The sequence below is a fragment of the Dipodomys spectabilis genome, unplaced genomic scaffold (genome assembly GCF_019054845.1).
Source record: "Dipodomys spectabilis isolate Male_0828 unplaced genomic scaffold, ASM1905484v1 ptg000207l, whole genome shotgun sequence".
NCBI classification, from domain to species: domain Eukaryota; kingdom Metazoa; phylum Chordata; class Mammalia; order Rodentia; family Heteromyidae; genus Dipodomys; species Dipodomys spectabilis.
Genome location: NW_024870884.1, coordinates 11,107,243 through 11,122,528, shown reverse-complemented (window position 1 = coordinate 11,122,528; position 15,286 = coordinate 11,107,243). Strand labels below are relative to the sequence as shown.

The following is a 15,286-nucleotide window of genomic DNA, read 5'->3' as shown; positions in this document are numbered from 1 at the left end:
TATAATCCTGGGGCAAAAATCTTTAATTGTTTATGTGAAATCTGTATTGGCACTTGATTTTCTGTTAAGCCTGAAACTGTAGAACAAAGGCTACACTTCCCATCCTCCTCTGTTGTGTGCTCATGTCACTAAATTCTGACCAATGGGAGACAAGTAGTTGCTCTAGGGTTTCTGGGAACATGCCATCAATGAAGGGCTTTGCCCTTCTTCCCTTCCTACTCCTGCATGGAGGACATGATGGTTAGACTTTGAGTAGCCATCTTTGATAAAAAACAAACAAACAAAACGTAGGAAAGCCAGCTGCTGATGGCTCATGCCTATTATCCTCTTCTCAGGAGGCTGAGATCTGAGGATCAAGGTTCAAAGCCAGACCAGGCAAGAAAGTCTGAGAGACTCTTTTTTCCCCCCTCTTGGTCATCAGGCTTGAACTTGGGGTCTGGGAACTGTCCCTGAGCTCTTTTGCTCAAGGCTAGTGCTCTGCTACTTTAGCCACAGCTCCACTTCTGGTTTTCTGGTGATTAATTGGAGATAAGAGTCTCTTGGGGGGGGGGGGGGGCTGGGGAGGTGGCTCAGTGGTAGAGTGCTTGCCTTGCATGCATGAGGCCCTGGGTTTGATTCCCCAGCACCACATAAGCAAAAAGAAAAAATCCGAAAGTGGTGCTGTGGCTCAAGTGGTAGAGCGCTAGCCTTGAGCTGAAGAGCTGAGGGACAACGCCCAGGCCCAGAGTTCAGGCCCCACGACCAGACCCAAAAAAAAAAAAAAAAAAAAGCAATAGTATTAAAAAAAAAAAAGAGTCTCTTGGGGGGCTGGGAAGGTGGCTCAGTGGTAGAGCGCTTGCCTTGCATGCATGAGGCCCTGGGTTTGATTCCTCAGCACCACATAAGCAAAAAGAAAAAAGCCGGAAGTGGCGCTTGGCTCAAGTGGTAGAGCACTAGCCTAGAGCTGAAGAGCTGAGGGACAGGGCCCAGGCCCAGAGTTCAGGCCCCACGACCAGACCCCCCCCCCCCCCCAAAAAAAAAAAAAGAGTTTCTTGGGGACTTCTGCCCAGGCTGGCTTTGAACCATGATCTTAAGATCTTAGCCTCCTGATTAACTAGGATTACAGATGTGAGACTCCATCCAGTGCTTAGCTTAAACGTGAAACGTTTATCTCATCCATGGTAATCATTTCAAATAATGAGTCTAGAGAAATGCACCAAAATGTGGAAGAGCTGATGAAAAATAGTTTTTTTTTTTATGCTGCTGCCAGGCAAGAACACAAGCCATAAATTAAAATACTGCTTTTAATCTCACAGTATTAGCTATGAAGAAGTTGAATGGTGTTTTCCCTTCTTTCCTTCTTCCTTCCTTCCTTCTTTCCTTCCTTCCTTCCTTCTTTCTTTCTTTCTTTCTTTCTTCCTTTCTTTCTTCCTTTCTTTCTTTTTTGCCAGTCCTGAGGCTTGAACTCAAGAATCTGAGAGATCTTATCTCCAGTAAACTAGTGGAAGTATGATTCAAGTGGTAGAGCACCAGCCTTTAGGGAAAAAGCTTAAGGGAGGCCCTGAGATCAAGCACCTGTCCTGGCACAAAATAAATAAATGAATGAATGTTTTTAAAAAAAGAACTAAGGAAGCTGGGTGCTGGAAGTTCATACCTATAATCCTAGTTGCTCAGGAGGCTGAGATCTGAGGATTGCAATTCAAAGCCAGCCCAGGGAGGAAAGTTCGTGAGACTCTTATCTCCAATAAAGCACTCAGAAAACCAGAAGTGGCACTGTGGCTCAAGTGGTAGAGCGCCAGACTTGAACTGAAGAGCTGAGGGTCAGTGCGCAGGCCCATAGTTCAAGCCCCATGACTGACCACAAAAAGAAAAAAGACTAAGGATATTGAAACAGAAAAAAAGAACTGGACAGTGTTTTCTAGATTTCCTTTGTATGAGAGTAAAATAAACTCTCTTGCTTAAATTACATTTAGCAGAAGTGAATCCTAACACAGACTCCTAGGACCTAAATTTCAGTCTACAGAGTAGAGCCAAGTCTAGGGAAAAAAAAATAGTGCTGTAGGTAAAGCTGTCTCTACCTCCACCAGAACCTTCTACAGATTCTCCTTTTCCCTTTTGCCCTACCCTAGAGCAGAGTAGATAGGGAAAACTGAATTCACAAACATGCTACCCATGAATCCTGGGTAGGAAGGCATGTTGGGGCTCCAGGGTCTCCCACATACCTATCAGGATAGATATGACTCTGATTTTATCAAACATGGCACTTGGTAGGCGTGAAAATGCTAACAATGATCTTCCCCAAAGTTATTTTATATGCTATCAAAATCTGGGGGCCATTTTGTAAAAAGCATTGCTTTCTACCCCTCCCCTCTCTCTCTGTGTCTCTCTCTTCCTCTTCCTCTTCCTCTCCCTCTCTCCCCCTTTCTCTCTTTTGGTTGTGGTGCTTGAACTCAGGCCTTGGGTGCTATCCTTGAGCTCTTTTTGCTCAAGGCTAGCACTTTGCCACTTCAAGCCACAGCTCCACTTCTGGTTTTCTGGTGGTTAATTAGAGGTAAGAGTCTCACGGGCTTTCCTGCCTGTGCTGGCTTTGAACTCTTGATCTCAGCCTCCTGAGTAGCTAGGATTGAGGGGTGAACCACCAGTGCCTGGCTACTTTTCTCTTATTTTTTTTATATTCCTCAATTTTAGAGGAATGTCCTGCTGAATTGAGTTCATTTTCCTTAAAAAGTATGAATGGGAAAAAAAAAAACCCAACAAAACAAGTAGGAATGAATTGGGAATGGTGGTACGATCCTGTAATTCTGGCAGTGGGGAACCTGAGGCTGGAGGATCTTAAGTTCAAGGCCAGCCTGAGATACATAGGCAGACTTCATCTCAAAAAGAAAAAAGTATATTGGGCTGGGAAGATGGCTCAGTGGTAGAGTGCTTGCCTTGTATGCATGAAGGCCTGGGTTCCATTCCTCAGCACCACATAAGCAGAAAAAGCCAGAAGTGGTACTGTGGTTCAAGTGATAGAGCACTAGCCTTGAGCTGAAGAACTGAGGGGCAGTGCCCAGGCCCAGATTTCAGGGCTCACAACAACAACAACAACAACATCAAAAAGTATGACTTCACCTTTAAGAAAAATTCCTTTTCTTCTTCACTTAGAAATCTAGAAGCAATGTACCAATCGTGTCCCATTGGTAATGGTTGGGGGAAGTGTAGGTATGTGTGTTTGCATAAATGTGTTCTGTTTGTGGGTGTGCATGCAGATACTCTGTGTGTGTAGGCACTGTCTGTATGCATGTGTTTGTATAGGCACCATGTTTGCATGTATGTTATGTGGAGTGTATGTGTGTGAAGGCACTCTGTGTTTAGCCTTTGTGTGTGTGTAGGCAGTGTGTGTGTGTGTGTGTGTGTGTGTGTGTGTGTGTGGTGTGTGGTGTTTTGAGGAAATCTGCCAGGACAATGTCATAAACCCCCAACCATAAATTATCAGGCAATTCTGCAGAAAGTCTTTACCATCAACCTAATTTCAAATAAAATAGCACATAAAATTGCCATTATCCATAAAATCTATGTTGATAATAAAAACTTGGCATAAATATGCCATATTAACTAAGCAAATGTGATTAACAAAAAATTAGAATAAAATAAACATTAGAGTTAAATATTTACATGGCATCTCCATAATGAAATGTAGAAAATCAGTGCTAAATCACTGCAAACTCATTCTCGTATCTTTCCCAGATTATTAAGCAATGAATATTATGTATACCAAAAACTCACTTATATACCCAATAAAAGATTGGAGACTTTTGGTTTCAAAACAATGAGCACATTTATTGGGACAATGGGACAGAATGCTATGGAAGTTAATACAGTATTAAATAACCTGGTATGCTGCATAAGGTTGCTACACAATTTCTTTCTTTTAAAATAATACTGATCAAGCCAGGCATGGTACTTTACACCTGTAATTCCGGCCCTTGGAAGGTTGAAGCAAGAGAATTATGATTTGAGGCCGCCTGGGCTATGTAGCAAGACCTTATCTTCAAACAAAAACAAAAACAGAATAAATCCCCAAAAATATGCATCAAAAAGCAAGACAGTTATCAGCAGAAAAAATAATGACCAGGCACTGGTGGCTCATGCTTATAATCCTAACGACTCAGGAGGTTGAGATCTGAGGATCCTTGTTTGAAGCCAGCCTGGGGAGGACAAATCTGAAACTCTTATCTCCAATTAACCAGCAAAAAGCCTTAAGTGGAAATATGGATCAAGCAGTTAGAATGCCAGCCTTGAGCAAAAATGGAGATCATGAGGTCCCAAGTTCAAGCCCCTGTACTGGTCCCGCTCTCTCTCTCTCTCTCTCTCTCTCTCTCACACACACACACACACACACATGCACGCACATACTTTTCCCTATGTATCCACAGAAACTAAGAACCAGCTCAGCAAGGAGAGCAAAATGAGGATGGTATACTGGCCTCATGCTTTAAATGTCCTAATAAATGTGACTTGAGTCGTAGTTTAAATACAGCCAGAAAACAGATGCCTAGTCAGCAATGTGATGTAAAGACAAGACCTTCTCCCCCTTTTACAACATTCTCTCTGCAGTTTCTCTTCTTCAAGAATTTAGGCAAATTAATTTACATATTTGCATACATCAAGCTTTGGGGGCAGAACAAGAGCCACTTGCATGTGGTTGCCTGTCATATTTGCCATCTGTCCCTCCCACATTCTCATCTTCCCCCCAGTGCCTGTGGAAGCTCACCTTGGCCCCACAGGACAGGAAAAACCCTGTCACCAGCCACCCGAGCCTTGGGCTGATGGGAGCATCCCACCCCAATCTCTGTGTGGGCAGTGCCTGGGGAGGATGGGGAGTTGGGAGTGGGTGGAGCCCTCTGGTGCTTCTTTACCTGCCAGGTACTCGATGACAGCTGCCATGTAGACTGGGGCGCCCACGCTGATCCGGTACTTGAAAGTCCCTTTCTTCAGGTAGCGCATCAGCCTGCCCACCGGAAAGATGACGCCGGCCCTGGCTGACCGGGACAGCTTGGACATTTTCTTCTTCCCACTCCGCCCTGACATTTTGCCTCAGTTTCCCTCTCAGCTTGCTGACTTACTGGCCTCCTGGCACTAACACAATGCTGGAAAGGAAAAAGCAGGGTTGAGGACAGGTGGCAGGAAATGTGGGCACACATGGGCATAGTGGTGTGACCTTAGGACATTGCTGCCACTAACATCTGATTGCTAGTGCAAGGTGCTGTGGGCACAGAGCCAGGTAGGGAGGGGGGGTCTCTGTTGGGAATGGGTGGCCTACCCGCAAACCAGTCTCCCCCAGCCAGCAGCTTCACCTTACAGAGGAGAGAAAATTGCCCAGCAGAGACCGGGTATAGTCCTCAGTCAGCTGCACAATGACCCCTAAATATGACATTTTCTCAGCCCCACAACAGAGCGTGTGGCTTCCTGTGACAAAGCAACTTCGCAGGTGTGATTAAGGTAAGGATCTGGAGATTAAGAAGACTATCCCAGGTGATCTGGGTGACCTCATATAATTTCCAGCGTCCTCCTAAGAGAGGCAGGAAATCAATGAGGAGTGGTGGGTGTAGGGACAGAGCCCATAGATTCTCCCCTTGGAGCCTTCAGAAGAAACCTGTGTGCCAGCACTTGCTCTGTAGCTCACAGAAGAGATGATGTCAGCTTTCATACTTCAGAACTCGAAGAGACTTTAGTATTGTTCAAAACTCTGAAGCTTGAGGTCATATGTACAGCAGCAGCAGCAACAACAGCAACAAAAAAACCCAAACACTCAAGCCAAGTGTAGTGGCGCGCAACTGTAATGCCAGCATTAGGAAGGCTGAAGCAGGAGATAATGATTTTGAGGCCATCCTGAGTTACCCAGTAAGACTGTCTAAAAAAAAGAAAAAGACTATGTATGTATTTATATATGTGTAAATATATACGCAACAAAAAGTCTATAAAAATTGTATAATCACTCATTAAAATTACTTTTGAGCAACATTATTTGGAGCCGATATGCATTTATTATTTGTTATTTATTCTGAACATCTTTTTCCTTTTTAAAAATTATTTTTAATCGTTATTGCATAGGTAATGAACAGACACAAGTCAGCTAATCAGTACATTTCTTTTTTTTTTTTTTTCGTGGTCATGGGGTTTCAACTCAGGGCCTAGGCACTGTCCCTGAGCTTTTTTTTTCTTTCTTCCTCTAGGCTAGCACTCTACCACTTTGAGCATAGTTCTACTTCTGGTTTTCTGGTGGTTAATTGGATATAAGAGTTTCATGTAGGGGCTGGGAAGGTGGCTCAGTGGTAGAGCGCTTGCATGCATGAGGCCCTGGGTTCGATTCCTCAGCATCACATAAGCAAAAAGAAAAAAAGCTAGAAGTGGCGCTGTGGCTCAAGTGGTAGAGCGCTAGCCTTGAGCTGAAGAGCTGAGGGACAGCGCCCAGGCCCAGAGTTCAGGCCCCACGACCAGACCCCCCCCCCCCAGAAAAAAAAAAAGAGTTTCATGGACTTTCCTGCCCAGGCTGGCTTTGCACCATGGTCCTCAGATCTCAGCCTCCTGAATAGGTAGGATCACAGGCATGAGCCACCAGTGCCCAGCATAAGTATATTTCTTTTTGGGACAATGTCACCCCTTCCCATGCTCTCTCCCAGTCCCTTCCTCCCATCCTCACCCACAAGTTGTATAGCTGTCATTTTCCACTGCTGCATTTGTTCACCCTTGTCCCTCCATTTCTGTGCATCCTCTTACCCTCCCCAGACAGACAAATGAACAAACAAGACAAAAACAACAAAGAAAAAAACTCTTTTGTTTCTATTTCCTGCAGTTCATCTTGATAAATATTATTTCATAAGATCAGAGGCACCTAGGCATTGTGCCTTTGTCCAAACGCCTTTTTAACTTCTGCAATCACATAGCATTCTTGAAAACAGAAGTGACCCAGAAGTTGTAATGGTATGGAATAAGGTACTGCAGAGTAATGACGAGAACTAGCAAATGGTCAGTCAGAATACACCCCAGGCTTCCATGTTACATTTCCTCTCAACCACTCTCAAAGCCAGGATGGCAAAGAATCAAGTCTGAGTATGTGATTAACTGCGCGAGGAAAGAAAATACTAAATGAACACATGGCCCAAACTGGAATTTATGTAATCTGGTTTAAAGAGTGAACCTAGAGTTGAATTTTCTGCAATGTTTGGTTGCTGCGTAGTGATGAATCATCACTACATAGCATCACTTTCTCAGCATTACCTAGCCGAGGTGAATGAGCGAGCTTGGGGTGTTTTACTACATGGCTCACCAGGTTATTATTAACTGTTCAGGAGGATTACTACGCTTAGTTGATATGCCATTTTGCCAGCACAGGTTGTTGGTAATCATGAATGAAGCGTAAACAAAAATAGCCTCTAAATGTTACTGGACAGAGACAAGGGCCAAACAGTGTTGCATGTTGAGAACCTCCTGCCACTGTCACAAATGCACGAAATGTGGCTGGAGCCAGCTCTGCCCACTAGCACACATGGAGGAGACTGGAGCCAGACTTCGGTGAAAGCATGGACCACCTGATGCTGGCCTGCGCTGTCCTAGGGGCTGGGGACCTTCGGCAATGTTACATGATCCCTGTGCTCACACCACACATGTATGCTGGCTGAGTGCTGGTTTTCAAAATGCAAATGGCTCTTGGTAGAGAAAAAAGATCCCGGGCCTGGAAGAAGGAAGCTGGGTATGGTCTGACTTCTACGTAACTCCTATGTCATCATCCTGTGTCACCTGCTTGGGCCTCTGGGGCTTCTTCTATACAAGCTGAGAGGGGGTTAAATTGATCCTTTAGGTCCTTCTGGCTTAAACTTTTTGATTTTTCTATAATGTACTTTGAAATGTTTTGGTAAAGAAGCATAGCCTTTTTTTTTTTTTTGGTCAGTTATGGGGCTTGAACTCTGGGCCTGGGCGCTGTCCCAGTGCTCTTCAGCTCAAGGTGAGAGCTCTACCGCTTGAGTCACAGTACCACTTCTGGTTTTCTAGTGGTCACGGACTTTCCTGCCCGGGCTGGCTTTGAACTACAATCCTCAGATCTCAGCCTCCTGAATAGCTAGGATTACAGGCATGAGCCACCAGCGCCCGGCTTAGCATAGCCTTCTTGAGAAGTTGTTCTAGGGTTCAGAAGTTCATGCAGGTTTTCAAAGATGTGCTAGTGATTTCACTAAGCCAATTAAGTGCTTTTTGCAGTTTGTGGCAAGTGTGTGTGTGAGGAGGATAAAGAAGTCTCGCTGCCAAGGAAACCACCTGAGAAGCCAATCACAGGGTACATGTGCCCCATGGACGACACTCTGTGTGCTAAATGGTCAGAATTGTGCCCTACTAGTCCAACCCTGCATGAAGTTGCCACATGGTAGACACCCCTACACACACACACACACACACACACACACACACACACTTGGTGGCAAGCCTTTCCTTCTGTGATTTCAGCTTTCCTCTCCATAAGGGCCTGGGCCAGAGCTGGAATGCAGGGCCAGGTGACTGGTGGATGTGCTTTACCTAGAAATAGAAGACACAGTGCTTTTAGCAGCAAGGTGTAGATCTCTTGGGTTCTTGAGGTGTCGGGCTCTGAGACCCCTTTCCACAGTAGGTCTGAGTGCATCAGGAATTCTCAGGGAATTTAGGGGTAGGGATAGGGGCTGATATAATCTGACATGTTCCACTTACCCTAGCCACAGGTGGAAGGCCCACTCAGAAGACTCCAAGTCCCAAGACCACTTCTGCCCCCTGTGCCTGGAGTAAGGAGAAACTATAACCCAAACTTCTATCTCTTCCAGGTAGGTTACCCTTTCCTCTCACTTTATTCAGTCTTGGGAAGCTAGGAGTTCAAAACTTGGGCAGTTTGTATTTGCATACTGGGAGTTTGAGTATGATGTAGGTCTACCATCTAAAGACAAAGCACTCACTGAAATATTATGCATCTGCATAATATTGAAATGTTTATACTTATTTGCCTTCTGTTTTTAAGCAATTTTGCTCTGATTAGGCAAAGCTTCAGGACTACAATACATTATGTCTGTTTACACGTTTGAAGAAAGAATATGGCTACATGAAGGTTTGTGTAGTGCCACACATGCATGAGAGTTGTTTTTTCCCTCCATCATCCTGGGACCTGCCTTCTCTGCTTCTCCATGGTCCCATGACTCCTTTCCTACTGTGTCCTTATATACTTTATTGAACTTTTTAGGAACAGAATAGAGAAGTAAACTTTGTTTATGAACAGAACTGCATTCATTGAATGATGCTGGATTGGATTATCATTAAGTAGGTAAGTACTGACTGGCATCCAATGCTCCAGCCTTTTGAGGCCATTAGTGGGCCCCCTCCCTTCTCCATTCATCCCATGCAGCACTTGGAAGTCAGTTCAAACTGGATCACTTGGGCATTTTTCTCTATTATCCCCCAGGTTCATATTTACTTTTTCTCCTGAGTTTCCTGTAAGCCAGATGTTGAATGTCCTGATTGTGCCTTCAAATCTCTTCTATACCGTTTTCTCTCATTTCTTTGCTCCTTCTAATATCTAATTTAATCATTCTATTGTAAATATCAAGAGCTCTGTTATTTTCTCATAGCATTCTGTTCTTTTATGCGTGTACCATGTCCGCAAACTGTTTAGTAATTAAAGATTGCTTTCTGATCTCTAAGTTGTTCTGCTTATTTTCATCTTTACCTTTTACACTGGATTTCCTAAGCATCTAATGGCCTTTGGTTATTCACTGGCACTTATGCATGAAGCACATAGTTGATTACCACAGGCAAGTAGAAGAACTTTCTGTAACTAGTATTTAATAGGAAGGCTTTCTACTTGGGGCTGCTGGTTGTGTATGCCAAGCTTGCCAACTAACAGAAATCACCTTAGGGTGTCCTGAAAGGAAATGAAAGCTTCCACGGCCAGAATGGGGAGATTTATTTTGTAGAGTCATTCTCATCTTAAAAACTTTAAATGAACCCTGTAGTTATTTGATTTCTTTTTTTTTTTTTTTGTCGGTCGTGGGGCTTGAACTCTGGGCCTGGGTGCTGTCCCTCAGCTCTTCAGCTCAAGGCGAGCGCTCGATCACTTGAGCTACAGCGCCACTTCCGGTTTTCTGGTGGTTTATTGGAGATAGGAGTCTCACGGTCTCTCCTGCCCGGGCTGGCTTTGAACCGCGATCCTCAGATCTCAGCCTCCTGAGTAGCTAGGATTACAGGCGTGAGCCACCAGCGCCCGGCTTATTTGATTTCTTTAGAGTGGAAACTTCAGATTGCAAGCTTGAGAGATGAGCACCAGGTAATTTTGTTGTTGTTGTTGTGGTGGTGGTGGTTGGTCCTTGTGCTTGAACTCAGGGCTTGAGTGCTATCCCTGAGCTCTTTTTGCTCAAGGCTCAAGGCTAGAGCTCTGCCACTTGGTGCCACGGTTCCACTTTCATTTTTGTTTTTGTTTTGTTTTAGGAGGTTTATCGGAGGAGTTAAGAATCTTAAGGACTTTCCTACCAGCTGGCTTCAAACCACGATCTTCAGACCTCAGAGCCCTGAGTAGCTAAGATTACAAGCATGAGCCACCAGTGCCCAGTGAGCACCAGATTTTTAAGTTCAACTAGAGGCTGAGAAGGAAGAGAAGTTAATTCACCTAGCTACTCAAGGGACAGGCTTTCAACCAGTCCCACTTGCCATCCTGCCCATCTTTACGACGTCTTGCTTTCCTTCTTTATCTGGAGTCAGGGTTTCAAATGTTGCCCAAGCAGGTCTTGAATTCACCATCTTTATCCTCTCCAGTGCTGGGATGACAGGCCTGTCCCACCATGACTGGCTTGCTTTCACTCTTTTTTTTTTTTTTTTTTGTGGGTCGTGGGTCCTGAACTCTGGGCCTGGGCGCTGTCCCTGAGTTCTTCAGCTCAAGGCTAGTGCTCTACCACTTGAGCCACAGCTCCACTTCTGAGTTTTTCTGCTTATGTGGTGCTGAGGAATGGAACCCAGGTCCTCATGCATGCAAGGCAAGCACTCTACCATTGAGCCACCTTCACAGCCCCTGCTTTCACTCTTATCTCTGATCTTTCTAATAACCAACACCAGTCCTGCTCTTTTGTTGCTGTGCTTTAAAATTAATTAAATTAACTCATTATGTATAATCCAGCCCCGCTTCAAATTTGAGATAGTCTCTCAAGTGTTGGGATTACAGATGTGCCCCATTAATTACACCATTACACATCTTTATTATTATTTCTGTGGGCTCTAGGGAGGAAGAAGGGGGCATGGTGTGGAAGGACAGCATATGCTCTCAGTCCATCATTTTGAACTGGAAACTAGAAATGTCATTTTCCTTTAACATCTTAACAAACCTTGCTTGGACATCAGCCTAGAAGTAGATATGCTGGTGCGGAACAACTGCTCACCCATCTTATAATTAAATAATAATGCCATATTAAAAATTAAGATCACTTTTATCATCAGGTGAGTCATTAGAAACTAACCGATCTGAAGATAATTGGAGAGTATAAAATTTCATATCAAGAGATTTATAACACGCATTGATATAATTGACTCCAATTCAGTGTGTCTGTATTTGCATGGTGGCAACATATGGCATTCTTGCAAACAATATTTCAAATTATACTACAATTCCAGGGGGGAGGAAAAAAAGAAAGGGCAAACCCTTAGCATTTGTCCTTACTGTATAAATTGCTTTTGGTGAAGAATGGAAAACTTAATCACACACAGACTGCTTTCCTAAAAAAATGGTCTGGATTCTTTAGACCCTTATTTTTCTTATATGTAAGCTCTTTTTCAAGTATAAAGAGCTGACAAGAGAGCATCAATTTTTTTATGCCTTAAACAACTTCTTGGCACTTCTTTTTAAAACTGAAAAGACACAGCAAATTAGCAAGAAGCTTTCAGTGCCTTGATTTAAATGACCATTTAAAATATCTATCTATCTATCTATCTATCGATCTATCTATCTATCTGGTTGGCTTTTTTTTTTTTTTGCCAGTCCTGGGGCTTGAACTCAGGGCCTAAGCAATGTCTCTGAGCTTCCTTTGCTCAAGGCTAGCGCTCTACCACTTGAGCCACAGCACCACTTCCAGCTTTTTCTGTTTATTTGGTACTGAGGAATTGAACCCAGGGCTTCATGCATGGTAGGCAAGCACTCTGCCACTAAGCCACATTCCCAGCCCCTGGTTGGCTTTTTGAAACAGGGTCTCACTGTGCAGCCCAGGCTGGCCTGGAACCATGATTTTCCTGCTACAGACTCCAGTGTTGGGATTACAGATGTATATCACCATGTCCAGTTTAATGACTGCTTTTTAATAAAGCTTCTAGAAAAAGACTTTAGTTTTTATTTATTTTTGTAGTGCTGGTGATTGAATCCAGGATCTCAAGCACAATAGATAAGCACTCTACAACTGACCTACAGCCTGTAGCCCAAAGTTTCCTAAAAGGAGAGAGAGGAGGGCTGGGAAGGTGGCTCATTGGTAGGATGTTTGGCTTGCAGGCATGAGGCCCTGGGTTTGATTCCTCAGCACCACATAAGTAGAAAAAAAAAAGCTGGAAGTGGCGCTGTGGCTCAAGTGGTAGAGCGCTAGCCTTGAGCTGAAGAGCTGAGGGACAGTGCCCAGGCCCAGAGTTCAGGCCCCATGACTACCAAAAAAAGGGGGGGAGGGGGAAGAGGGGGGGGGAAAGAGAGAGAAAGAGAGACAGAGAGAAAGCCAGAGCCAAAGAGAGAGAGAGAGAGAGAGAAAACAAGTATTAGGTTTTGTCATACCAGGGAATAACTTGCCACAGGATCTAAAATTACGAGAGCTTATTCAAAAATATTCTTGAGATATATCCTTCAGAAATATATATATATATATATATATATATATATATATATATCAGAATACTTTCATATATATAATTTAAAATCAAGAAATGAGGCCTTAAATGGATTTTTAATGATAGAAGTAAATTTTTCAAAAATCTTCAAATACTGTTTTTTGATATGATCATGAGCATGAAATTTACACTGTTGTACCTAATAGACTCAGGTGTGGTATGAACATTTTGGAAATGTGTTCACAGTTAATCTTCACAATGTTTTCTCATGGATACAAACCACCATTAGTACACTAGGTACTGCTGTGCTTCGGAATATTTTATATTGTAAATATTTATGAAACATGAAGTAGACACTGAAAAGAAGCAGCTTTCTGCTGTCAATTCAAAACTGTCCTTTGGGAAAAGAAAATGACATGAAATAAAACTAAGTAGACCATCAGGGAATTCAATATAAATATGTTAACTCTGTGGAGAAAGGTATTTTAAAGGGTATGAAGAAAATCTCTTATACAGCTTCACACCTAATAGAATTCTAATATATTTTGATGTATTACCCTAACTACTGTATTAAAATAATAATAATTTGTTAGCATTGCTTGGTAGCTGTAAAAACCATTTCAGTAACACCAGCTAAATCTCTTACTCTATTACACTCCCATTTATGAACTCCAAGGGCAAATCATGATTGCACAAGTAATACTTTCCAAACCATTTTCTTTGAGGGCCACCTTTAAGTGAATGAGAATAGTCAATAATTTTATCGTCGTATATGTTAAAACACATTAACAATTTATAATGTAAAGAGCTACATCAAATGCAATTTCATCAAAATGACATGCAGATGAAATTAACCAAATTAACTAACCATGAATTTAAGAACCAAGCATTAATCCAATTTATTTAAATTATATGATGATTGCAAATCATTCCTTTTAAATAAGCCTTTCACTTATGCTGAGCAGTAGGGAAGCCTGAACATTTTTTGTAACTCAGAGGCAGAATATTTATGCTTACTTTAGCCATGCCAGGGGCACTAAGAGATGGAGAATGAGGGTTTTTAGGATTTCTCTGAACTTTGGCACACTGGGACTCTGGTGTGTGTGTGTGTGTGTGTGTGTGTGTGTGTGTGTGTGTGTGTGTGTGTGTGTGTGTGTGTGTGTGCGCGCGCGCATGTGTGTGTGTGCTGGGGCTTGAACTCAGAGTGCTGTCCTGAGCTTTTGTGCTCATAGCTAGCCCTCTATCACTTGAGCCACAGCTCTACTTGTAGCTTTTGGTGGTTAACTGGAGATAAGAGTTTCATGGATTTTTTCCTCCTGGGCTGTTTTCAAATTTCAATCTTCAGACCCCAGCCTCCTGAGTAACTAGGATTTTAGGTGTGGCCAGAACTCTTTTTTGGCTTGGACCAAAGTTTGTAGGAGCTCTAATATTTAATACACATGAGAGGAGACCTGACCTGGATGGAGAAGGAAGTGCTTGGGACCTGGGTGGTTTTCATGCCCCAGGCTCTGCATAGCTCTGCCTAAGAACATTGCACTTCCTGACCTTCAAGGTCCTCCCAAGCTAGAAAGATGATACTGTTACAGGAAGATGCTCAATGAACCATTCCTCCTGACCCTGTTACAAGCAGACACAAAGTACCCAGAGAGGAAGCCACACCCAGAGAGCTTGCCTTTACACTCACTAGCTCACTGCCCGTGAAAATCATAGAAAAGAAAAAGTGGGCCCCCAATTCGCCTTAATTTTGCCTCTAGGAATGTCTTTCTCACTCCAAGATAATAACCTACATTGTTGACTACAGATTGGCTAATGTAAAAATTCAGTTTAATCAATGGAGGGGGTAACAATGCTCAATAGGAAGTGTACTAATTCATTACCTTACTCATGTAACTGTAACCCTCTGTATAGTATCTTTACAATAAAAAAAAAAATTCAGTTTAATGATGGGACGGTGTGGGGAAATATTTGAGTGGATTTTTTTTTTTTTGGCCAATCCAGGGGCTTGAACTCAGGGCCTAGGCACTGTCTCTTCTGAGCTTCTTTTGCTCAAGACTAGTACTCTACCACTTGAGCCACAGCATCACTTTTGGCTTTTTCTGGTTGTTTGTTTTTTTGTAAGTTGTGGGCCTGAACTCTGGGCCTGGGCACTGTTCCTCAGCTCTTCAGCTCAAGGCTAGCACTCTACCACTTGAGCCACAATGTCACTTGTGGCTTTTTCTGATTATGTGGTGCTGGGGATTTGAACCCAGGGCCTCATGAATGCTAGGCAAGCACTCTACCACTAAGCCACAGTCCCAGCCCCTTGAGTGGATTTTTACTTTAATAAAATTGCAGAAGAGTCATCAACTTGGAAGTATACCACTCTGATGTGGAACCCAGTGAATTATCATCCGACCTAATGGTCTGTGCTGTCAATGCATAAGCTACTGGATTTTACCTATGTGAACTCCTCCACTACTATACTCCT

General features: G+C 43.2%; 1 protein-coding gene across 1 annotated transcript in view; it reads right to left on the bottom strand.

The window, feature by feature from the left end:
* Positions 1 to 15,286, bottom strand: part of LOC122122265 (core histone macro-H2A.2) — a 34,015-nt gene that overhangs the window by 12,435 nt on the left and 6,294 nt on the right. Inside the window, exon 2 of the mRNA XM_042696354.1 lies at positions 4,881 to 5,111. Within this exon, the coding sequence (XP_042552288.1) occupies positions 4,881 to 5,052 (172 nt within the window). The 5' untranslated portion in view covers positions 5,053 to 5,111. The remainder of the gene's footprint in view (positions 1 to 4,880; positions 5,112 to 15,286) is intronic.